At 36.5% G+C, this 26,678-nt stretch overlaps 1 protein-coding gene across 2 annotated transcripts in view; it reads left to right on the top strand.

The window, feature by feature from the left end:
• MSH2 (mutS homolog 2) overlaps nt 1-26,678 on the top strand; it is a 90,794-nt gene that overhangs the window by 28,306 nt on the left and 35,810 nt on the right. For both annotated transcript variants that reach the window (XM_037807186.1, XM_037807187.1), the window contains exons 7-10: nt 5,473-5,672; nt 15,432-15,541; nt 20,421-20,544; nt 26,060-26,210. In XM_037807186.1, the coding sequence (XP_037663114.1) occupies nt 5,473-5,672; nt 15,432-15,541; nt 20,421-20,544; nt 26,060-26,210 (585 nt within the window). The remainder of the gene's footprint in view (nt 1-5,472; nt 5,673-15,431; nt 15,542-20,420; nt 20,545-26,059; nt 26,211-26,678) is intronic.

The raw sequence follows: 26,678 nt of genomic DNA, 5'->3' as shown, positions 1-26,678 counted from the left end.
GCAATTCAATATTCCATTGTATGTATACATCACAGTTTGCCATTGCGTTCATCAGTCGATGTACCCTTAGGCCACCACTATTCACTACAAATTGTGAATACTGCCGCCATAAATCCCACTGTGCAAATGTCCATTCATGTCCCTCTTTTCAGTTCTTCCAAGTATATACCCAGTACCAGGGTTGCAGGACCATACGGCAATCCCATGCTTAGCTTCCTGTGAAACCAACTCACTGCCCTCCAGATAGGCTGCACCATTCTACTTACCCACCAATGGCGATTAGGTACATCCCTTTCTCCACATTTTCTCCAGCACTTGTATCCCTCTGTTTATTTTTTTAGATATTTTTATTCACACACCATACATTCCATCCTAAGTAAACCATCAGTGGTTCCCTCTATAATCACATAGTTGTGTATTCTGTAACACTGTCTATATGAGGTCGTATCCATTTCTTCCACAACAAAAGAGAAAGAAGCAAAAGAAGAAAAAGACAAAAGCTTCAAAAGGAAAAAAAGAATTAAAGTAAAATACAATAAAAAAATCAGACAACAATATCAGTGCCAAGAATCCCATACTCCTCCCTTATATTCCCCTCTTATAGACATTTAGCTTTGGTGTGTTGCCTTTGTTACAGTTAATGGAAGCATATTACAATGTTACTGTTAACTTTAGACTCTAGTTTCCATTGATTGTATTTTTTCTCCAATACCATCCCATTTTCAACACTTTACAAAGCTGACTTTCTTTTCTTCTCCCTCATGTAAAAACCTTCTTGTATTTATACATTTAACACGATCATTTACCACTCTAGGTTTCACCAAGTTATACCGTCCCAGTCTTTATCTTCTGTCTTTCCTTCTGGTGTCCTCCATGCCCCTAACCTTCCTCTTTAAACCATACTCACAGTCCTCTTTGTTCGATGTACTTACGGTATTGTGCTCCCATCACTCAATATTGTGCTATCCATTTCTGGATCTATACAGTCAATCCTGTTAAACATTCTGTACTCCTTCAGTGTCAAATGTTTAATCTTTACCTCTTTCTATCTCCTGATATCTTTATTTCTACATTCTTCTCCAAACCTCGCTCATCTGTCTTTTCCTTCAGTCCGTAGTACTCCCTTTACTATTTCTTGTAGAGGAGGGAGGTCTCCTGTTTGCGAACTCTCTCAGTGTCTCATCTGTAAATATTTTAAACTCCCTCATTTTTTTTAAAATTCAGTTTTATTGAAATACATTCACACACCGTACAATCATCCATGGTATACAATCAGCTGTCCACAGTATGATCACATAGTTATGCATTCATCACCACAATCTATCTCTGAACATTTTCCTTACATCAGAAAGAACCAGAACAAGAATAAAAAATAAAAGTGAAAAAAGAACACACAAACCATCCCCCCCATCCCACCCCATTTGTCCTTTAGTTTTTATCCCCATTTTTCTACTCATCTACCCATACACTAGATAAACGGGCTGTGATCCATAAGGTCTTCACAATCACACTGTCACCCCTTATAATCTGTGTTATTATATAATCGTCTTCAGGAGTCCAGACTGCTGGGTTGGAGTTTGGCAGTTTCAGATATTTACTTCTAGCTATTCCAATATATTAAAACCTAAGAGGTGTTATCTATATAGTGCATAAGAATGTCCACCCAAGTGACCTCTCGACTCCATTTGAAATCTCTCAGCCACTGAAACTATTTCATCTCATTTTGCATCCCCCTTTTGGTCAAGAAGGTACTCTCAGTCCCATGATACTGGGTCCAGATTCACCCCTAGGAGTCATATTCTTCATTGCCAGGGAGATTTACAACCCTGGGAGTCGGGTCCCACGTAGGGGGGAGGGCAGCGAGTTCACCTGTTGAGGTGGCTCAGTAAGAGAGAGAGAGGGCCACATCTGAGCAACAAAGAGGTGCTCGGGGAGATTCTTAGGCACAATTATATGCAAGTTTAGCCTCTCCTTTGCAGTAACGAGCTTCATAAGGGCAAGTCCCATGATCGAGGGCCCAGCACATCAAACGCCAGTCCCAGTGTTTGTAACAACATCAACAGCAATCCAGGTGAGGAAGTCCAGCCCTTCTACACCTTCCCCCCAGATCCTCGGGGCTAGGGAGAGGGGGAGGCTGTAAATACATTTTTTATTATCTGCCCAAATTACTCTAGGATGTGTCACTATTTCACTCCAGCCTATACTAACCTACCGTATCTCACTTCCTATTTAAAGTTCCATGCAATTGTGGTGTTTGAACAGACCGACTGTAGAGTTGTACCATTTAGAAAATTTAGATCCTGTACCAAATAGACATCTCTTCCGTGGTCTCATGTAGAAGTTGAAGTTTTAAAACACAGTCAGTAAACTCCCTCATTTTTGAAGGACAGTTTTGCCAGATACAGGATTCTTGGTTGGCAATTTTTTTCTTTCAGTGTCTTCAGTATATCATACCACTGCCTTCTTGCCTCTGGTTTCTTCTGAGAAATCCATGCTTAGTCTTACTGAGCTTCCCTTGAATATGATGGATTGCTTTTCTCATGTTGCTTTCAGGATTCTGTTTGTCTTTCACATTTGTCAATGTGATTAGTAAGTGTCTTGGTGTAGGTCTGTTTGGATCAATTCTATTTGGCGTACACTGTGCTTCTTGGACCTGTAATCTCATGTCTTTCATGAGAGTTGAGAAATTTTCATTATTTCTTCTATTATTCTTTCTGCCCCTTTTCCTTTCTCTTCTTCTTCTGGGGCACCTGTAACACATAGATTCTCGTGGTTTATGTTGTCATTCAGTTCCTTGAGCTCCTGCTCATATTTTTCCATTCTTTTCCCTATCTGTTCTTTTGTGTGTAGGATTTCAGATGTTCAGTTCTCTAGTTCAATCCTTTCTTCTGCCTCTCTGTCTGCTGTTGTATGTCTCCATTGTGTTCTTCATCTGTTCTATTGTGCCTTTCATTCCCATGAGTTCTGCCATTTGGTTTTTCAAGTTACAAATTCTTCCTTATGGTCATGCAGTGTTCTCTTTATAGCCTTCATCTCTTTTGTCACATTTTCTTTCAACTTGTTGATTTGATTTAGAAGATTTGTTTTAACATCTTTACTTAGTTGTTTCAATTGAGGTGTTTGTTTGTTCCTTTGACTGGGCCATATCTTTGTTTCCTGGTGTGGCTTGTGATTTTTTGCTGTTTAAGCAGCTGATTTGCTTTATTAGTTTATTCTGGAGTTTGTTTTCTCTCTTTTCCCTTGGGTTTTCTTTGATCTCTATATTTCTTTGTTTTTCTCACTGGCCAGTTGTCAGGGTGGCTCTGTCCTCCAGTCTTCCCCCAAATCAGGCTCCCACTGTGGCCTGTCACAAGGATGGGAAATAGGCACTGGGCACCCTAGCAGGCTCACTGTGTGTGATAATATATATTTATCTACTGGCTTCCAGTGGTGCTATTTTCTGCTGGTCAGCAAGACTTCGGTTTGTTTTAGAGCCATGCTTTGACAGTTGGGGTGTCCGTATTTCTCAGCCAAAACCGGGCTGGGTTGCTGTGCAGGGCAAGTAGAATAGCTCCTATGGTCCTAATAAAGGGTCTGGAGCATCTTTTTCAGTGTTTTATTCTCTTGCACTTTCCAGACTGTCCAGCAGATGGCGCAGTTTGGTAACGTACTCGTTCTCAAAGGTTTCCTTGCCCCTGAGTACAGGCTGTGTCTACACTGAAATCTGGCTTGATGTGGGTCTGTACCTATGGCAGAGGACTCTCTCAAGTGTCCCAGTACTCCAGCCATCCCGAAGGCCAGGAAATGGCTGCTGGCTGCTGCTTCCCTCAAGGGTGGGGGAAGGATTTTCAGCTGTAGGTCTGTGTCGGAAAGATTTCAGTGTCACTAGTGAGAGGGATCCCGTCTGCTGATTGTGATCCTTTCCCACACCGAGTCTGAATGAAGGGGAGTGGAGTGGACTGGCTGGTCTGGGATGGAAGATTCCTACCTGGTATTTCTTGATTTCTTGTCTTTCTTCAGTTTGGCATCTGTGGAGTCCTTCTCCAGTCTATATCCTCTTCCGGAATTTCAAACAATTCAGAATTGTCAATTTTTTTCATTGACTCTCTAGATAAGAGTTTTCAGTAGCTGTTTACATCACCATGTTGATGATGTCACCTTCTTAATACTTGTTCATAGCCCCACTGTCTGGTTTGGAATACAAACTTGGTAGCAGATTTTTCTTCCACTCATTAGGCATTTGTCAGTGCAGATGTATCTTCTGCCAGTTGCTTGGATATTATCGACATTCTGTAGAGCTGTAGTTATTTTTCTCTTTATTTTCATGTTTTAAAAGGTGAATTTTTATTCACATTCCTTTAAATCAGTGGTTTTCAATCTGTCATTTGGCAACGTGTGGAGACATTTTTGGCTGTCACACTGGGGACAACCAGGGATAATGTTAAGCATGCACAGAGCAGCCCCTCACAACAAAGAATTATCCACCCCATATGTCAGTAGTGTTGGAGTTGAGAAGTCTTGCTTTAAGTGTATATGATAAGTATGTGATTACTCTTTGGGGTAGCACATTTTTCTCTCATATGTTATGCTGGATGAATATTTTAATGGTGCCTGAATTGTGAATGCCGATGGAGAGACAAATTGTTGGGAGATTTTAAAACTTGATTCCTTTCCTTTTCCTCTGTTTATTTGAGGGTTTACTGCTTACATAGTTTACAAATACTAGGAAAACGGTTGCTCTTCTGATAGCATTCTAGATTTTGGGTCATCTATGCCCATGGCCTCCAGAAAATGTTCTCTAATGCCATAGCTAGAGATATATAATATGTATAATATGAGTAGGAACATTTTCCCTACCTTCCATTGTTAAAATTTACTTTTCAGAGATTTTCAGTATCTATCTACGTATGCATGTACTGGGTTGTGATGTAAAAACATCTCTTGCTGTGGGTTACAGTGAAGAAAAATAGAAAGTCACTGATTTGTAATAGGTTGCAAGATTAGTATGCACTGTATGTTGTATAGTTTTTAATTTTTTATATAGTTTTTGAAACAAGCTGAAATTTTATTTGGTAATGATAACAATTATTTCAATTTTTTGATTAAAATTTTTGACTTTGCCCTGTCACAAGGTAATTTTAGAAAGCCTTATGAAAATTTATAAGACCTGATAGTGTTGGATTTGGCAATATTCTTCAACTATAATTCCATGCCTTTTAAACATCATTGTTTATGTGTATAGTAATGTTTCAGTAAAACAACAGTATCCCAATAATTAAGTGACACCGTTTGATGCAAGTCAAACAAAATCAGGCATATTTCGGTATCTTGTGACAGTACTAAACTAAAGATTAAATTGGTTAATAGCTAATTAGGTACTGCATGTGCCACAGTCTGTGGACTTTTCCATGTTAACAAAAAAGCTAACATTTCAGAATATATTCAAGTTCATACTAAACTATTTAGATTTAATTCTAGTGCAATTTATTTCAGATTAAATTTAGTGGAAGCTTTTGTAGAAGATGCAGAATTGAGGCAGAGTTTACAAGAAGATTTACTTCGTCGATTCCCAGATCTTAACCGACTTGCCAAGAAATTTCAGAGACAAGCAGCAAATTTACAAGACTGTTACCGGATCTATCAGGGTATAAATCAACTACCTAATGTTATACAGGCTTTGGAAAAATATGAAGGTAACAAAATGATTTTAGCTTTTGCTTTCCTTCACTCATAACTTGTGCTATCCTTAAAAGGTTGGTGCTAGTGACCACTCTTTTGATCCATACTTAAAGTTTTTCTAATATTGGGTCTAGGTGTCATGAGTCCTGGGTGTTTATCTCTGCTCTGTTGGTAAGTATTGATGGAGGAAAACTTAGAATTTTTGCTGTTTAGAAATGAATGATAAGAGTTTCTTGGTTTATTATGAATAGGCCTATTGCACTAGCCATGGTGGTTAAAGAGGGTTTGAATACTAAAGGAAACTCACAGGACCCAAAATGACAATGCCTACAATTCTACAGTTTTTACAGGACAAGAATACAATACAGCAGCAGCCTTAAAGTAAGGATGAGCACCACAGCCAAAGGCTGTCGCACACCAGGGGTCCTGGAGAGATCAGGTGCAGGCTCCTCATGTCCTCTTCTTTGAAAGGTCCATGGGGTGGGAAGCACTTTCTCTCAGATGAGGAGCAAACTGATGTGTGCACAGAACACCAAACAGGGTGCCCAAAATGGGGTTTCACTTGGGCTTTTTTACATTTGATGGTCAAGTGGGCATATTCCTGTTACATAACTAGCTTCTACAGCAGAGCCCTGGGACTCTCTGAGATCAGGTGTAAATCATCAGTCACAGTAAACAATGATGACAAGCTGGTACAAACCACCTGAATATCCTCAACTGGTGATTACTAAACAACATTGTTAGAATGTTTTGTGCCTCCACTGGGGTCAGTGCCATGTAGGAACTTTAATAAAACAGTGCAGACTAATTCTAGGCCTGCTGTAATTGCCCTCACAGCACACCTATGAGAGGAAGTTGAGATAAAGGATCTTGGTCAAACTCTCTAACAGTTGAAGTCCAAGTGAAGTTAGGAAACAAGTGAGCAGTGTCACAAAGTCACATGTAGTTGATTAGTACAATATTGGTGAATAAAATTAATACAAGCATAGTTTTTAAGTGCACATACAGTTCTAAAATTATAGTTTTTATAATTTTTGTTATATTATGTCTAATACATAAAGCATTTTAAATTTGACTTAAAAACATCTCTGAAATATTAAGCAGATTTTTCAGTATTATGAGAAAGCTTTGTTCTTTTGCATGCAGATTATACTCAACATTTTGACAAGGTACAAAATAAATATAGATTTAATTTAAATTTTATGGTAACCTTTTCTCATTTATCTGGCAAAGTGTAAAAGCTAAGTGTCCATCTTTGCAAGGTACCAGTCAGTGTTCCTCATTAAACTGAGACTTAGAGCCTTTGCATTTAGTTCCTCAAAGCAGAAATAAAGAAAATGTGTTTTCAAACCTTCCTGTTTCCACATTTTAGATAGCCATTTACCCTTCTGGTGCCTCAATTTACTCATCCTGTACATGAATGTCGTCTACTGCTGTTTTTCTGATTTCATATCCTCTGGCTCAATTTCCAACAGGACTGACTGGAAACACAACATGATTGGCCAGTATTAGGGATAGAATCACGGTATAGTTGTGGATTTTGGTTGTCTGCTCAATTCGTTTTCACCACTTACATTAGCTACTTTAAACCTTTTCTTTCCTCATACATCTGTTCCCTCACATAGTACGTCAATACTCCTTTATTCTCTTGAGAAAGTTCTGGCCTTGAATTAGGACTCAAGTTAATTTCCTATCCCCATGTCTCCACTCCCATCCTTTTAGTCCTTAATTTCCCACTTCTCTTTAATCTGTCTAGTAGCTCTTTACCACCAGGTATTTTTAAATGCTCACATCTCTCGTATTTTTAAAAAGTCCTCCTTGTTTCCTTGTTCCTGTGTCCTCTTCTGCTACCACCTATACTTCTCTCCCTCTTTCCAAGTTTCTGAAAGCCTACATTTCCATCTTCATTCAGTCATCTGACTTCCAATCCTGACCACAGGACTGAAATGGTATTTGCCAAGTGACTTATTAGTTGCTATTTATGAACACAGTCCATTATTGGGCTTTGCTGCTGAATTTGACAATCTTGATCTTCCTGAACTCTCCTCTTTAGGATTCTGTTCAACAACTCCTTTTTCCTGGTTTTCCTCTTGTTCTATGGGTTATTCCCCTCAAGGCGTCTATTTGCTTTCCTCTTAAATGCCTTCCATTCCTACATCTTGAGTTCTATTTCTGGCCCTCTTTTCACTCAAAAGTAGGAACTTTTAAGCAGGAATCTTTAAATGAGCTCTTGGAGGTTTCTTTAAATTTTAAGCAAAATTCTGTGTATATGTATTTTTTTTTTCTCGGGAAAGGATTCAAAACCATATGTAACCTCCCTCCACTCCCCCTAAAGTAAGAAATACCACTCTGTACATTTCTTGGATGAGCTTTATCACTCCCTGGGGGTAAGTATGGAAGTTAGAAATTGGGGTTGGGGGTAGCTTGGCTTTCATTATCAATTGCTCTGCATATGCATGGCTGATATACTCGGTGAGAGATTGCCACAGGCTAGTAATTCCTTATTCTTTTGACTTTATCCTTGCTATATAAATCTATGAGCGATCATAACAGTATCTAAACCAAATAGTTTACACTGTAGGTTTGGCAACTGAGGTCCAGTTAAGGTATCTGAAGTCACTCATCCTGGAAAGTAGTAGGGAGGGAATCTGTTCCAGGTGTGCTGAGCTGGGTTCTTTTCTTTCTGTTACACTGAATGAGAGTCTAGGTGACTCTGATCTAACTAACCTGTCTGAAAGAATTTCTGCAAGAATTTCATTTTGCAAATCTCAGTATAACTCCTTACCTTGCTGATTTCATGGAGAAAGCTGGAAGTAGGACTCAGTTTTGAAGGAAATAAATGAAATGCACTCTTCAAAAGCAAAAATCGTGACTTTAAAAGTTTTAATATATTATGTTGATAGAAATTGAATTTGTTCTACTTCTGTCTTGTGATGTTTTGTTTTTTAATTAATTTTAGGTTTAATATTATGTTAATGCTATATTCTTGGGAAAAAAATACAGTAAATCCTGAGACAGCAGGGGGCAGTAACAGCATAAAAAGTAGATTTGCAGTGAATGTTAAAAGCTCATCTTTCTCCTTAACTAGTTGCTTGAAAAGATGGACTTGGCTGTCTCTCTTATTCTCCATGTCTTCTAAAATTAAAAAAAAAAACTGGGGTAGCAGTGTTGTACATTTGGGACAAATCTCTGGTAGTGCTTAAAACCACTCCTCCAGGTAGGCAAATTATTTCATTGATGAATTTTATTGTAACAGCTGTCATACTGAGGTTATGTAACCCTTCCCTCTCCCCACATCCGATTGATCATCTTTTCTGTTTAATCTACTTCTCTGTTTAATCTACTTCTTAAACACCTCAGAGCTGCTATTTTTCCTCCCCTGGTCTGTGTATTCTCCTCACTGAAGCCAGAATAATCTACCTTAGCACACTTGATCATGTCACTTCTGCCTCCCAGGAACATGTTAATTGTTTCCCATAGCTTATCAGAAAAAGGCCCATTTCTTAGTATGATCTGGCCTCTTCCTTCCATATCAGCCTCCCTTATACTCCTTCACCTCCGTTCTTTGCCTCAGTACAGTAGTATTCCTCTCCAGTCATGCCATGCTCTTTCATGCTTTTATGCATGTTTTCTGTCTTAAATTGGCTGCTTGATGAACCCCTACTAATCTTTCAAGATTGATCTCAAATGGCCCCCTTCTGAGATGCCTTCTCTGGCCTTCCTATGCAGTTAGAAGTTTCTTTCTCTAGTTTCCATAGCACCTGAACTTACCTACTTTTTAAAAACCCTAAATAACATAAGTTACTAAATAATAATAAATGATTAATAAATAATCACATTTTAAAATTTCATTGCTGAGTTTCCTTCTAAGTGGAAAATAATATAAAAACAATTTATTTGGCATTTCTTGAAAGATAGCTAATAAAATTTAATCTGCTTTACTACTGAGCACTTTTTAAACTTTACTGTGAAGTAAATTTACTGTGAAGTAAATTTTGTATTTAAATTTCTTTAATTTGAAGAAGTATTTTCTTTAAATTTCATCTTTATCAGTTTATAAAAACAACAATAGTTCTTTGAATTTGAGTTACTGCGATTCACCTGCACTGTTACTGTTTGCTTTTCTGATAATTGGGTGATTTGGTGAATCCAGCCTCATATTGATGTGAATACTGTTTACTTTCTTATTGGTATCTTAGCTCTTTTCCTACATGGATTTTTAAGCCCATTTCATAAATACATTGTTAAAAGGGCTAGATAAAAGTTTGTTTATACTCAGTAATACTTCTAGATTGGAGTTAACAATACAGAGAATTTATTTAATATTAGTCAAAGGAATGTGGACATAGAATAATTTGTTTAAATCTTTGTTAATTGAAACTCATGTCTGTTTGTTACCATTTACCAAAGTTTTAACCTAATAAAAAATGCTAATACTAACTTTAGACTTGAGGGTAGAGTCTACTTAGAAAGTCTGCTGATTCAGTTTGTGACTTGTGTCAGACTTTGGGTCTGAGATTGGTGTCACGGGGGCAGGTGTAAGAAATGCTTCATTTCTGCTATCCAGAACTGTCCTAATAATTCATTTGTATTCTGATATTACTTGTTCATTTAACTTGATTAGAAAGGCTTGGTGTACTTTCCTTAATTATTTTAACAGCCAGTTCCAATTACTTTTCAGTTTTTTTAAATAAAGTGTTGTAAATAATCTGAGAGAAAAGACACTTAACAGTTTAAGTGGAGTTACAGCCAATTTACATAGCAAACTCAACTTTACCAAATACAAATCTAGGAAAGGCTTTTTTGAGGTGAGAATTTGGGGGCTGTGGCATAGTTGGCAGCTGCCAGTGGTGGGTAAGATCAGGGATTGTAAGCACAGCTGCCTAAAGGGGCCCAGCAGATAACACATAAATGAAGCAGAAATGTGGGGGAATACTCTTGAGAGCTCATGCTCTTACTAAAGTGAACTGCTGCTGGTCCGGCCATCTGATTATTGCAATGTAGGGGAATTCTAGCCAAGTATTTCCCATATGATCCTATTTTTTCAATGTCCAGTGTGAATTCATCGTCACTCTAATCTCTTTTTTTAATGTTCTCTTTCTTTGTAAAAGGCTTCATCATCCACCCAGTTGCCTAATTCTTGAGAATAAATCTTAACTCCTTTCCTCTCCTCATTGTACTTGGTTACCATCCTGTTGATTCCACATCATAGATACTTATCACCTATCAACTTTCATCCTTACTGAAATCACTAGGCTATTATTGATTGTCATTACTTGAACTATGGTCAGCCTCCTAACTGCTTTTGCTTCCTGCCCTTGTTTTGGCTCCTTCTAATCCATTCTTACTGCTCCAGCCAACAGTCTTTCTGAAAAACATGTATTGTCACTATCCTGCTTAAAACCGTCTGGAGGTTGTTCTTGTTGTTGTTGTTGTTTTTAAACTGCCCTTAGGATTAAAGTTAAACTGAATAATGGATTTGTGACCCCCCGCCCCTGTGAATTGTTGTCTTTGCCTACCTCTCTGTCTACCCCTTCTCCCCTTATACAGACTCCCAGTATTTCTTAGGCTTTTTTTTTTTTTACTGTGACCCACAATAAGAAATCCATTTTTACATCTTGAATCAGAGCATACCCATGGAGTGTGTGTTTGTGTGTGTGTGTGTGAATGAATACACACCTCCCGTATACAGTTATGTAACAAACTGTATAAAATTAAAAGAACATATAAAGCTGAAAATATTAAACAGTACCTACTACTGTGTACTTTGACATTTTGTTTTATTTCATTGAAAAATACTAGTTGAGATTTACTAAGTTGATTTTGTGACCAACTAATGAACGAAAGCCTGCAATGTGAAAAACACTGTTCTGTGCATCAATCTTAAGTGAACTTGAACACCTCCCAGATCTCATATCACTGCACACTTTCATCTCCAGGCCTTTGTACATGTTATTTCTTTGGGCTTTGACATCTTTTCCTTTCCATCTTGTCTGGCTTTGTTCTTTTCACCTTAAAGGTACATTCTTGTAGGGAATCCTGCCTTGTCTCTCGACTGCCATAAACTCCTGCCCTCAGGTCATATGTTTCAAAAGCACCTATACTTTCCCTATCATACTTGCGACACTTCTTTGTGATTACTTGTTTAATGTCTGTATCCTCCCCATCCTCCAAGAATATAGCCGCATGAGGATAAGGAGTAAGTATTTCAGCCAGTTCCTGGCATGTGGTGGGTCCTCAGTAAATTCTTCTGGGGAGAATGAAAAGGTACCCCTTAATGTTGGAGGGAGAGTGTGAATGAACATGCTAGAGGGGAAGCTTCGTTAATGATGAGTGGTTGTCAAGTTCAGGATGCTTTGTCCTGTTATTTAAGAGATCCTGAAAGCTTGCAGTATTTTTTATTCTATTTTAGTCTGTACTGATAAAGGTATATTAGCAAAAATTGATTAAATAATTTGTTAAAATTTTTATCATAGTAAATGATAAAGTTTTTACTTACAATTAAATTATGCTTTACGTTATTATAGAAATGTAAATACTTATGCTTACTGATCTAACTATCACAGCAGCTTATGAGGCACACAGCTGCATTCTTGAAAATAAAATCGTCAAATGAATCATCAGGTGCTGTCAGTGAATCTGGAGTTCTTAAAAAATTATTTAATGATTTCACATTTTTATGCATTTAGGAAGCTAACAATTATTTCCTTATGAGATTTTTTTATATCCTTGCTAGATAATTCTTGGGTGTATCAAAATTAATCGCCCTAACTCCCTTACTTGATCTCCATTGCCTAGTTTGTGCCAGGCATTGTTCTACAAGAGCAAGAAGAGTTACTCTTCTTGTGAGTTTTTGTAATTGTGGAGGGGGGAGAGGGAAACAGATAAACAATAAATGAGAAAGAATTTTAAGTAGTTATGAGCACAATAAAGGAAACAATATATTGGTATGATAGAATGGTTTGGCTGGGAGTGAGGGAAGGCACTGGATTGGGTGGTCAAGGAAGGCCTCTAAGGAATTGCTGTCCAAAGTATGGCTTGAATGGTGGGTAGAAGCCGTCTGTTACTATCTTGGGGGAGGCTAGTGGGACTGGTCAGTGCAGTGCAAGTGCTATAAGGCTAGCCCTAGGCTTGGTGTATCAGAGGAGTAAAGGAAAGATACTACAGTATAAGGGTGATATTGGTAGGAGTTGAGGTCAGAGAGGTAAGGCATGAGGTTTATATCCTTTCCTGTGCCATGGATCCTTTTGGTTTCTGATGAAACCCTTCTCAGAATGTTGTTCTTAAATGCATAGAACAAAACACATCAAATTACTGAGGAAATAATTATATTAATATACTTTTCAAAATATAAGTTTCTTGATCTAGAAATGTCATTTTTATTAATGCATTAATACATTAAATAACATGATCTAACAGAAAGCCTATTAACTCTTTTACTTTTTTTTTTTATTAAATTCAGTTTTATTGAAATACATTCACACACCATACAATCATCCATGGTATACAATCCACTGTCCACAGTATGATAACATAGTTATGCGTTCATCACCTCGTTTACTTTTGAAGTAATAAGTTTAAATGGTAATTCAAGATATCTTGGAAAACTAGAATATGAAAATATATCTAGAGAATTTTCATTGGTGACAAAGCCACAGGTACTGGTAATAATATAGTGATTTATTGGCTACATTAGTAAAGGAAGGAGACATTAAATTTCAGTTAGAGGTAAGAGAAAATAAAGATATAATTACGTCCATGTTTTGTTTATGTACTATACTGAGTTCAAGAGATCTGTGTTACTTGAGATAAGACCCTGGTTTAGATCATTTAGGGTTTTCTAGGCTGCCGGTAACTACTGGAGAAAGAGGGTTTATCGAAGTCCAGTTGGAAATCGGCAAGTGAGGTTTAGTACATGTTGAATGTAAAGGGAGGGATCCAGGATGCTAGTGAGAGCTTGCAGGATAGGGATCATGTAAGCTCACAGAGGGCTTGTCAATTGTGAAAAGAGCTGCAGCAAGGTGGGGCTATGTGTTTGAGGGAATAGAGAATATGTTGAAGGTAGTGCATAGGTTCTAAAGTTTACACGGGTATTTAAGATACAGCCCGTGCATTTTGGAAAACCTACTCATGTACTAGAAGAATAACAGTGCTTATGGATAAAAATAGAGTTGAGGCAGATTTCAAAATCTGCAGAATTTTTTAAACCATTGTTAACAAAAGCATTAACAAACCTTTATTAAATTTGTAGCCTATATAAACTCCATTGCATTTGCACCCAGCATCATCGTCAGTCCACTCTTGGCAACCTTAAACTCTGGGGCTATTTATTCCTCCCTTGAGTTGTAAGTCCATGAGGGCATTTTCCTCTAATAGAGGTCATCTGAAGCAGGGTATAGAATTCAGTCAGGCGCTTTTTTCTATTTCTTCCTTTTTTTTTTAACAGTGGCAAATGCTTTTGTACCCTTCATCTATACTCTGCTTTCCCAAACATCATAACATAGTGGGAAATATAGTGGCCATTGAACCAAGTACTCTGAGGTCTTCATACATCCCTAAGGTTGTATTTAGTTTTGTGTGTGAAAGCTTTCCCCAATTGCTTCAAAATGTGAACGGGCTGGGAAAAATACATGCGAGAACCAACACCACCTCTATGTTTTGTATGGACTAATTAGAGTAAGAACTAATTCAGAATAAAGAACCAGGCATTGTAGCACAGCAGACTTTATGTGGGCAAAGTGTTGTTAATAGACTGTCTAAATAATGTTTCACACATATGTACTATTTTCTAAATATGTATAGATGCAGTTGTGATTAATTATAAAACATGAATTCTTACAACAGTTTTGCTGACTTCGTAGTAGCTTTTCATCATTATTTCTTCAATCAGAAGCTACCAAAATGTCTGGGAAATATTGAGAGCTACTGCTTTGGAGCAGAACGCAGTGTACCAGCAGTCATTTGCAGAATTCTTCTGAAGGAATTCATTGGAGAGCAGAAAAAATTCTTGTGTTATAAAAAATAATAATACAAAAAACCTGCTTATACTTGGTAACTGTTGTTGAGCTAAGTGTCAAGCACTAGTTGTCTCATTCCTCATCTGGGTAGTTATTTTTATTATTCCCATTGTTCATATAAGGAAATAGAGACTCCGAGTAATTTGCTGAAAGTCATAAGCCCAGTAAGTAGCAGAGCTGGGATTGGCACCCACGTCTTTGGCTTCTAATTCTGAATTCTTGCTTTTCACTGTGTTCTATTGCTTTACGGTCCTCCTCACATGGTTCCCCAGCATATACTCTTTAAGTAGCGTCAAGCAGAGTTTCAGTGTGTGAATACTTGGCTTGATTTAACCTCTGTTAATTGGAACACTATATTATTAATGAAAATTGGGATATAAGGTAAGTTGGAGGTATTTTATTTTGATGGCTTTGCCTTTTGGCTATTAAATCTACCAAGAAATGAAATTCATTTAGTTGTAATAAATGCATTTCTACATCTGCAGTATTCTTTATGAGGTATACTACAGATGGGTGGTGGCATTGATTTATCAGGTAAGTTTTGAGTACCAGGTCGTTTTCCTTCCTGTAAAATAAATTTAATACTAAACACATTTGAACTAAAATACTTGAATAAATAGAAATTTTGGAGACCTACTATACAATTTGTGCCTTCTGAATCAAATGATGCCCATTATCTTAGTTGAAGTGTTATGATCTGTAATCGTATATTTTTAAAAATAGGATCTTTTTACTTTTCTTTTTATTCTCTTTTAGGAAAACACCAGACATTGTTGTTGGCAGTTTTTGTGACTCCTCTTATTGATCTTCGTTCTGATTTCTCCAAGTTTCAGGAAATGATAGAAACAACTTTAGATATGGCTCAGGTATGCAGTATGCTTTTTAATTCAAAGAGCAGGATATCTTTGAAAAGCCAAGGTACATTAGAACACCTTCCTTTCTCATTTATCTTTTCAGTATTTAATTTTGGTACTTTTATATGTCACCTTTGGAGACAGAATATAAGGTAAAGTGATAGATGGGAAAGGAACTTTTAAAAAATTGAACAGTTATTTCAGTGGATAAAAATTAAGAAAGATGAACAGGAAATGAATATTAGGTATAACTGGTCTGGTTAAAGAAAATTTCATAAATAAAATATTTCACATCAGCTGAGTGAATTTCAAGAGAAGGAAAATTATTGTCAGTGGAAGAGGGAACAGAGTAAAGGGTAAGTGTGGAACATGAGAAGAAAGACTACTACACTTTTTTCCCATGTAGGGAATTTCTTTGGGAGAGTAGGTTAGAGTTTGTTATTAAATAAAACTAAAAAGTTATCCAAGACTTTCATTATTGTTTAGTTCTAATTTCTTGTTAGGTGAGAACATTTAGGGTTTAATTTGTGGTCTTTATCAAATGTTTTAACAGTTTTGATCAGTAATTTATATGTAAATATAAGGCAGAAATAGTTACTGAAATAGTTGAAAATACCCTTATTTGAAATGAATTTGAAAGCAAAATTTATGGAATGGTTTGTACCTGTTAAAAATTTGTTTATATTACTTCAACTTCTGTGTGAGACCAAGGGAAGAGATGTTTCTTTGGTTCAGGATCTATATTTTCTGCAGCATACTAAATAATTTTAACTTGTATGGTCAGTTTATTCGAACACCATAATTACAATGAACTTTGAATAGAAGTGAGATCTGGTAGGTTTGTACAGGTTACTGTGAAATCCCAATACATCCCAAAGTAATTTGGGCAGAGAATAAAAATGTATTTGCAGGACCCCCCTGAGGAACTGGGGAAAAGTGTGGAAATGTTGGACTTCCCCACCTGGGTTATTGCTGATGTTCTCACAAACGTTGAGAACTAACAGTTTAGTAGGATGAGCCCTTGATCTCGGGCTTGGCCTTATGAAGCTTGTTGCTGCAGAGGAGAGGCTAAGCCTACTTCTAATTGTGCCTAAGAGTTACCCCCAGAGAACCTCTTCGTTGCTTAGACGTGGCCTCTGTAAGCCCATATGGCAGGTGAACTTACTGCTCTCCCTCCTACATGGAACATGACTCCCAGTGGTATAAATTTCCCTGGCAATGTGGGACATGACTCCCGGGGATGAGCCTGGACCCGGCATCGTGGGATTGAGAAAATCTTCTTGATCAAAAGGGGGAAGAGAAATGAAACAAAATAAAGTTTCAGTGGCTGAGAGATTTCAAATGGAGTCAAGAGGTCTCTCTGGAGGGAATTCTTATGCACTATATAGATAACCTTTTTTAGTTTTTAATTATTGGAATAGCTAGAAGGAAATACCTGAAACTGTCAAACTGCAACCCTTGATTCTTGAAGACAATTGCATAGCTGTGTAGCTTACATGGTGTGACTAGTGATTGTGAAAACCTCATGGTTCACACTCCCTTTGTCTAGTGCATGGACAAATGAATAGTACAATGGGGACAAAAACTAAATGAAAAATAGGGTGGGATGGGGGATGGAATGTTTTAGGTGTTTTTTGTTTTTTTTTTTTAACTTTTTTTTTTTTTGAGTAAGGAAAATGTTCAAAAATTGATTCTGGTGATGAATACACAACTATATGATGGTACGATGAATGATTGTAGGGTATGTGAATATATCTCAGTAAAACTTAAAAATCTGTTTATATTAAATATTTTGGTATAGTGCCATTTGGTATAGTGTTTTAAAATGGTGTAACTAAGAATTATATTTAAAAATTTTTCTATTTCTGTTAAATTTTTTGTTAAAAATCTTATTGGGAGTTTATGCTCGCATTATTCATATTAAGGTAATAAATCTTGCTTATTAATTGTTAGGGTTTTGCAGTTATATTAATACCTGTGGAAGATTTGTTTGAGGTGATATTTGCCTCATGTGATATTGATATTTTGTTTTCACTGGATCTTAACTAGGGCTTAAAGAAGCTAAACCTCATTTTCTCTATGCTCTCTGGATTTTAATTTTGTGTATATAAGTGCTTGAATTTTGCAGTGTTATTTTATTTCAGTGAACAGGTGATAGTATAGTCTTTTCCATTTACTTGCAGATTATGCAACCAAAAAACTTGCATCATTCACCCCTTGTTTAGGAAGACTTGCACTTTGGATACTGTTTCCTTTATAATATTGTAATTAGTGGAATGACTTTTCGGTGATCAACTTTTAGATAAATGGGAGGCAGAAATACTGGTCGTAGCTATTTGGAACACTGAATCCATTTTCTACCTCTGGCTGAGGATGTGGTTTTGCCTGTGATTGGGCAGAGTTGGATATTTGCAAACATTCCTGGATATGTAGTTCTGGATGGTTACACACACACACACACACACACACACACACACGCCTGACAATAATATAGCCTGATTTCTGGATGGTTACACACACACATACACACCAGCCTGTCAATAATATAGCCTAATAGGGAGATGTAACAGCAAGAATTGAGCCTTTCAGTGTCACTGCAGTTATATACACTTGAAGAGACCTGGAGGCCAGGCAAACTGCTGAAATGCTACAATTGATTTGCTCTTTTTGGCCACCTTTATTCTTCTAAGTTGCTATATCTTTGCCTTAGTATGCTGGGGGTCAAAGATGATCATGTATCAGAATTCACCTGGAGACTTGTTGAAACATAGATTGCTGAACCCCACCCCTAGAATCAGATTCTTTAGGTCTGGACTTGGGCTGGGAAATATATATTTCTGACATTAGATTTTCTAGATTTTGTAAGTATCAAGGAAGTGTGGATTTGGGGAAGATAAGCAGTGCAATTAGATGCATATAGATGGACAAAGAAAAGGTCATTTGTCTTCATTTCTTTGCCAGCATACTTTAGATATGTCTCCTTTCTTACTCTGAATGTAGAACATTAAGTAGTTAGTGTTAAGTTCATGCCAATAAATTGTAAATTATGGGTTTCTTTTTTTCTCTGAGTTGACTTTTGAGGTCATACTTACATCACGTAGGACTCTGTTTTGCAGGTTACTGAAAACTTAATACACACTGACTCTTGTAATTAAAAGTCTAGAGATAATGTAGGCTTTTTTTTTTTTTTTTAAGAGTTGCTTGATCCAGCTGCTCAGTGATGCCTCCCATAAGACCTAATTTTTATATCTTGTCTACCTTTTATAATTTTAGTTTCAACCTAAGGCTTGTTCCCTTTTGGTCCTAGGATGGTTACCTGTAGCAATTGGAGCAACATTCCAAGCAGGAGTCTTTCAGGTTGCCTTGAAGGGACTATTTAAACGTTATGGCCATGGAAATGGAATGTGGTAATTGGCGTAAAATAACTAGGACTCATTCCTGGAGCTGGAAGTGGAGTCAGCTTCCCTCAAGGACAAGATGCATATGAAAAAGGAGCACACAGTGAAGGGGGTGGGGGGAGATTGGAGGGGAATACATGTTGTGAGGGCATGAGCAGTGTCTAGTTGGATACTGTTCTGTAACCATGTGCTTTGTTTTATAGTGTGATAATGTCTTTTAAATCAGATTTGTAATTCCTACTTAAAACCTGTTATGGATCCTCTGGGGAATAGACCTTGTATAGTATCTTTTTTAATCTCAGTTACAAACTTTTGAACTTATCTCAGGTTCAACCCTTCACTGTCATTGAAGGTATTTGTGATAAATTTAGGCATTTAAATGACATGACTCAGAACCACTTTGAGAAAACCTCAAGGGAACATCATTTGTTTCATATATGATTTCTGAAAGCTCCACTAACAACCATTTTCCAGTTGTGCACTTAGGAGTTCGTATGTTGAAGGGAGCAGTCATTTACGTGAGTGGTTTGGTTAGGTTTTTTTTTTCCCCCTGTATCTTTTCAGGTGTTTTTGTGTCTGCTTTCCATAAATCTTCTATGATTTTCTATTTTTGAAGTGAATGTAGCTCAAAACCATCCCAAGACGAAGTGCAAAAAAGGCAATGATTTTTTGCAGAAAAGTAAACAATTTCTGTTTGATTGATTCAGGAGACATTAATTTTAATAAGCCTTTTTATACTAAATATGAACCTTTTATCTTTGAATAATTAGTTTTCACATGTATTACTTATTGGCATTTCATTTTTTATTTAAAAAGTAATAAATTTATCAGTATTGTATTGAAAATACTGGGACAGGAAAAAAGTTTTTAAAAAGCCACAGTTGCACCATCCTGATACAACTATATCATTATTGTATGAGTATACATAAGTTATAAAGATAGTGTATATAGTACTTTTAAAATTTTCTTCTTAGAAATGAAAAAGAAATCCAAAAGAAGTATTCGTATTCTCCCCACCTAGAATTAAACCTGGCAGCATGTCGACATTTTTGTTTATAAAATTCCTTTATTTTTAGAGCTTATTTTTCTGATAGTCCTGAGATGAATCTATAGTTGGGACAAAAACCACACATTCAGTGTTTTGAAAATTGAATATTCTTTATGAATGTTTAGGAGAAATGTTTTGAACATTGTTTTTAAGAAACATACATAGAAATAAATAACACTGTTAGAAACATTTCATGATATATGTACCATTAGCACCATATAAATAAATTTTGTACATGTAGTGCTCTAAGCTGCTAATAAACAGAAGTTTGCATTTATACCTCTTAATAAATTGAAGCTCCTTAATAGTTGTGACCGAATAACTTATGGACAGCAAATCATGTATCTTATTTAATAAAAATTAAGTAAAAGGGAAATATTTGATTCATGATTTCCATCTATACCAATTGTTTATATAATTTACCCATTCTTTGCTCTGTTTATAGGTAGAAAACCATGAATTCCTTGTAAAACCTTCTTTTGATCCTAATCTGAGTGAATTAAGAGAAGTAATGGATGACTTGGAAAAGAAGATGCAGGCAACATTAATGAGTGCAGCCAGAGACTTAGGTAAGAAGGAGTTATTGTAGGTATGAATAATTATTTTCTTAACTTACTTATTGACCTGTGGCTTTGTTTTTTGCCGTATCCAGTTGACTACACATTTCCTACTCCCTATCCCTACCACAGTTTAAAAAATTTTTATTTTGGCAGTATATGTACAACACAGAATTTCCCATTTTAACTACTTTCATCTGTACAATTCAGTCATATTAACTACAGTCGCAATGAGTTACCATTACCATCATCTGTTACCAAAACTTGTTCATCAGCTCAAACAGCAATTCTGTACGCATTAAGCAATAACTACCCGTATCTTCCCTACCCGCCACTTGTAATCCACTTTCTTTCTCTGTGAATTTGCATATTCTAGGTATTTCCTAAAAGTGAAACTATGTAATATTTGTCCTTTTGTGTCTGGTTTATTTTGGTCAGTATGATGTCTTCAAGGTTCATCCATGTTTCAGAGTTTATCAAACTTCATTCCTTTTTATGGAAGAATAATATTCCATTTTATGTTTATACCACATTTTGTTTCCCATTCTTTTGTTGATGGATGCTTGGGTTGTTTCCACCTTATGGCTACTGTGAATAATGCTGCTGTGAGCATTGGTGTGCAAGTATCTCCTCAAGTCCCTGCTTTCATTTCTTTTGAGTATATATCTAGCAATGGAATTGCTAGGTATATGGTATTTTATGTTTAACTTTTTGAGGAACTGCCAAACTAATTTCCACTGTGCTTTACCATTTCACATACCACCAACCATGCATGAGGGTTCCAATTTCTCTGCATCCTCACCAATACTTGTTATTTTCTGGGGTTTTTATTTTTATTTATTTACTTATATAAGTAATAGCCATCTTGGTGGGTTTGAAGTGGTATCTCATAGTTTTAATTGGTATTTTCCTGGTGGCTAGTGATGTTAAGCATCTTTATGTGTTTATTGGTCATTTGTATTTCTTTGGAGACTTTTCTGTTCAAGTTTATGGCCTTTTTTTTTTTAACTGAGGGACAGAAAATAATTTATTAGACTTTTGGCATTGGCACTGTTTTTTTTTTTTTTTTTTTTTTGCATGCTTGATTTCTTTTATTCTTTTTTAATTCAATTTTTTTTAGATATGTTCACATACCATGCAGTCATACAAAGCATACATTCAGTTGTTCACAGTACCATTATATAGTTGTGCATTCATTACCAAAATTAATTTTTGAACATTTTTCATTACCGCACACACAAAAATAATACGAATAAAAATTAAAGTGAAAAAGAACAATTAAAGTAAAAAAGAACACTGGCTGCCTTTTTTTGTTGTTGTTTTGCCTCCATTTTTCTACTCATTCATCCATACACTGGACAAAGGGGAGTGGTCCATATTGCTTTCCCAATCACATTGTCACCCCTCATAAGCTACATTTTTATACAATTGTGTTCAAGATTCAGGGGTTCTGTGTTGTAGTTTGATAGTTTCAGGTATTTACTGCTAGCTACTCCAATTCATTAGAACCTAAAAAGGGTTGCCTATATTGTGCATAAGAGTGCCCACCAGAGTGACCTCTCAGCTCCTTTTGGAATCTTTCAGCCACTAAAGCTTATTTCATTTCCTTTCACATCCCCCTTTTGGTCAAGAAGATGTTTTCCATCCCACGATGCTGGGTCTAGATTCCTCCCCAGGAGTCATATTCCACATTGCCAGGGAGATTTACTCCCCTGGGTGTCAGATCCCACGTAGGGTGGGGGACAGTGATTTCACCTGTATGGCCCATTTTTTAATTGCGTTGTTTGTCTTTGTGTTACTGAATTGTAGGCGATATTTATATATTCTGGGTATTAAATTGTTTTCAGATATATGGTTTCCAAATATTTTCTCCCATTGAGTAGGTTGTGTTTTCTCTTTCCTTGAGGGTTGTTCTAGTTTGCTAATGCTGCCAGAATGCAAAACACCAGAGATGGATTGGCTTTTATAAAAGGGGGTTTATTTGGTAACACAGTTACAGTCTTAAGGCCATAAAGTGTCCAAGGTAACGCATCAGCAGTCGGTCAGGTACTGTCACTGGAGGATGGCCAGTGGCATCCGGAAAACCTCTGTTAGTTGGGAAGGCATGTGGCTGGCGTCTGCTCCGGAGTTCTGGTTTCAATATGGCTTTCTCCCAGGACGTTCCTCTCTAGGCTTCAGCTTCTCACCAAAGTGTCACTCTCAGTTGATCTTGGGGTGTTTGTCCTCTCTTAGCTTCTCCAGAGCAAAAGTCGGCTTTCAAAGGCTGTCTCCAAAATCTCTGTAAGCTGAAGCTCCTCTCTCAGTTCCAGTGCATTCTTCAAAGTGTCTCTCTTGGCTGTAGCTCCTCTTCAAAACATCACTCACAGGTGCACTAAATTCCCTCTGTCCATCAGCTCATTTATATGGCTCCAGTGACTCAACTTAGACCCACCCCAAATGGGCGGAGCAGCACCTCCATGGAAATTATCCAATCAGAGTCATCACCCACAGCTGGGTGGGGCACATTCCAAAGAAACACTCAAAGAATTACAATGATAAGTCTGCCCACACAAGATTATATCAAAGATAATGGTGTTTGGGGGACACAATATATTCAAACTGGCACAATGGTTGACACTTGTTTTTTTTTTTTTTCTGGATTTTTATATCTCTTTGTATTGAGCATCTAGCATGTGTTTGTTGAATAATAAATGAATCCTAGAATGTAGAGCTTAAAGACCACTTAGAGCAGTAATGCTTGAACTTTCAGATACTTTTATAGTAGTAATGGACCCTCTTCTCAGAAATATGCCCGTAACTAATGTAAACAAAAAAATTTGCAGATATTTTCCCACAAGAGTCCATATGAGAACTAGATCCCAAATTGAGAACCTTTGCCTTAGAGGATATTGCATTCTACCCTCCTTGTTTCATACCTAAGGGTACTGAAGCTCAGATAGTTAAGTATCTGGAGTCAAAATTGTTGTGTCTTCTTAATGATTTTAGCTTACTAGAAAGTTGAAAGTGTCTCCAGATCCCGATGTTTCACAGTGTTTGGAAAATGTTCTGCTGATATTTGTGTTAAAATGGTAGAATTGATTAAGAATATGTCATAGTATATCTTAATTATTGCCTCCTCTTTGTATTTTGAGTGCTGCTGAGAAAATTAATGGTTAATAAGTTTGTATAAGTTTGTTTTATAAAGAAATTTTGTTGAAAGCAACATGAACAGCACCTAATTTGAAAAGGAAACTGCTTAAGTGTAGGGTAAGAAGCATCAGGCTGGGCATTGGAAAACATGAGTTTTATTTTTTATTTTGTAATATAATGCCTTTGTGATTTTTTTTACCAAATTATTTAATTTCTCTGGTTTTCAAAATATTCAATTGTAAAATTATTAGATTGGATTCAATGCTTTTTTTGAAGGCCTGAATCTCATTTTTTTTTTAATTCATTTTATTGAGATATATTCACATACCATGCAGTCATACAAAACAAAGCATACATTCAATTGTTCACAGTGCCATTACATCGTTGTGCATTCGTTACCAAAATCAATCCCTGACACCTTCATTACCACACACACAAAAATAACAAGAATAATAAAGTGAAAAAGAGCAATTAAAGTAAAAAAGAACACTGGGTGCCTTTGTTTGTTTGTTTGTTTGTTTCCTTCCCCCATTTTCTACTCATTTATCCATAAACGAGACAAAGGGGAGTGTGGTCCATATGGCTTTCCCAATCACATTGTCACCCCTCATGAGCTGCATTTTTATACAATCGTCTTCAAGATTCATGGGTTGTAGTTTGATAGTTTCAGGTATTTACTGCTAGCTACTCCAATTCACTAGAACCTAAAAAGGGTTGTCTATATTGTGTGTAAGAGTGCCCACCAGAGTGACCTCTCGGCTCCTTTTGGAAACTCTCTGCCACTGTAGCTTACTTCATTTCCTTTCACATCCCCCTTTTGGTCAAGAAGATGTTCTCTATCCCACGATGCCACGTCTAGATTCCTCCCTGGGAGTCATATTCCATGTTGCCAGAGAGATTAACTCCCCTGGGTGTCTGATCCCACATAGTGGGGAGGGCAGTGATTTCACCTGCCATGTTGGCTTAGCTAGAGAGAGAGGGCCATATCTGAGCAACAGAGAGGTCAGAATCTCATTTTGAATAAAGTTGTGATCCACATTCACCTGAATATGAAGGTGTTAAATAAATAGTAATTATCCTATAAATACCATTGTATTTCACGTATAGGGATGGCACTATTGTTCGCACTACACTGAAACACAAACATGAACAGCAAAATATATCACTTTTTCATGAAAATAGTTCTTTGGTTTGAGGCTTTGTTTGTTTGATTGTTTACAGTGTTCCATTGTGAAACTGCCCTCTCCCTTGGAAAATTTTGAGAACTTTCTTTACCAATATCATTCTGATTTTATTTCTGCATGGCTGTCTACTGTCCTTTTCCTCCCTGGTTAAGCAAGGTCTGTCTTTACTGCCAACATTCCATAGACATGTTTTTGCAGAGAAATTTTTAAATTTGACTCCTCTTTTCCAGTTTATAATCTTAAGTACCACATCATTGGGTGAGGTTATAAAGAGAGTACATACTTATAAAAACTTAATCCTACTTCCATAAAGTTTAGCTGATCAATCTGATTGCTTTTTTTCAACCTGAATATTTTCTGCAAGAATTTATCTTGCCTTTGGTACTGAAAAGTCTTTAAAATATCTTCCTTAACATGGGCATGTTCTTTAAAGACTCTGTCTCTCTCCTGATTTTAGAGAAGTTATAGGTTTACAGAAAAATCATGTTGAAAATAGAGGTCCCTTATACCCATTATTAACATTTTGTATTAGTGTGGTACCTGTGTTAAAATTGATGAGAGAATATTATTATAATGGTACCATTAACTATGGCCCATAGTTTTCACTAGGGTTCACTGTGTTGTACAGTCCTATATTGTTTTTTAAATTTTTTTCTAATAACATATACCACCTAAAACTTTGTTTACTTTTTGCAGTTTCTCACATTTCGCAGAAAAAACGTCATCATTTTCCTGGAATGTCATATTCAGAGTTTCAAGTTTTTCTTTGGAAAATATATATTGTCCCTTTTACTGTGTTCTATATTTAGTTCCAAAGAAATGTTGTGGTTAGAAAAGCATTCTAATACGTAACTCCTCAAGGGCAGGGGCCGAACCTTATCCATCCTCATATGCCCAATAGTGGCTAGGCAGTGTAGACTGCACATGTACCTGCTCTAATGCTTCAGACCGGTTTACCCAGGCAGCAATGTCCAGATTAGAGTGAACATTAGTAAAGATGTTTCAGGAGTTTGTAACATAGCCTTAATTCACACAATTTTGAGTGAAGTAGGATTTGAATGTTTTCTGGTTAGGTAATATTAATAAGGAATTTCCAGTATGCTGTCATGTAGGAAAAGTTTTCACTATGTAGATTTAATTATTTTAAAAATTTACATTGGAAAATGACTGTAGATATTTATGGCATGCTTTTTCGTTTTTTCCTGATCATGAAGGCTTGGAACCTGGCAGACAGATTAAACTGGATTCCAGTGCACAGTTTGGATATTACTTTCGTGTAACTTGTAAGGAAGAAAAAGTCCTTCGAAACAATAAAAACTTCAGTACAGTAGATATCCAGAAGAATGGTGTTAAATTTACTAACAGGTTTGTAAGTCTGTATTAAATCTTTTACCTTCAAAAGGTCCGTGGAACTAAATTATTTTTTAATGAAATGTAAGTGAATGTTTTATGAAAATGAGGTATTATGTTATAAATATATTGCTCATTGATAGAGGCAGAGATTCAAGGTAAGAATCAAGCTTTTTATATTTTTCCAAATGACTAGTCAGTTGTCCCAACACCATTGGTTAAACAGTTCTTCTTTTCCTCATTGACTGAAGTGATACTTTGGATCTATTTTTAAGACTGTTCTTTCATTTGTCTTTCTCACTATTCTTTTGTCAATGCTAAATTGATTGTGTTACATTCATTTTCAAGGAAATTTCCATATCAAGGCCAATTCCCTGTTCTGTCTCAAGTTATTTTCACGTGTTTTTCTAAAAAGAACTTTGCTTTCATTTATCAAGTTAAAAAAATGTTTCTTGTATTTCAGTTGGATGTATAAATTAGTGC

This window comes from Choloepus didactylus, chromosome 17 (genome assembly GCF_015220235.1).
Source record: "Choloepus didactylus isolate mChoDid1 chromosome 17, mChoDid1.pri, whole genome shotgun sequence".
NCBI classification, from domain to species: Eukaryota; Metazoa; Chordata; class Mammalia; order Pilosa; family Megalonychidae; genus Choloepus; species Choloepus didactylus.
This window is presented reverse-complemented; position numbering and strand designations above follow the sequence as displayed.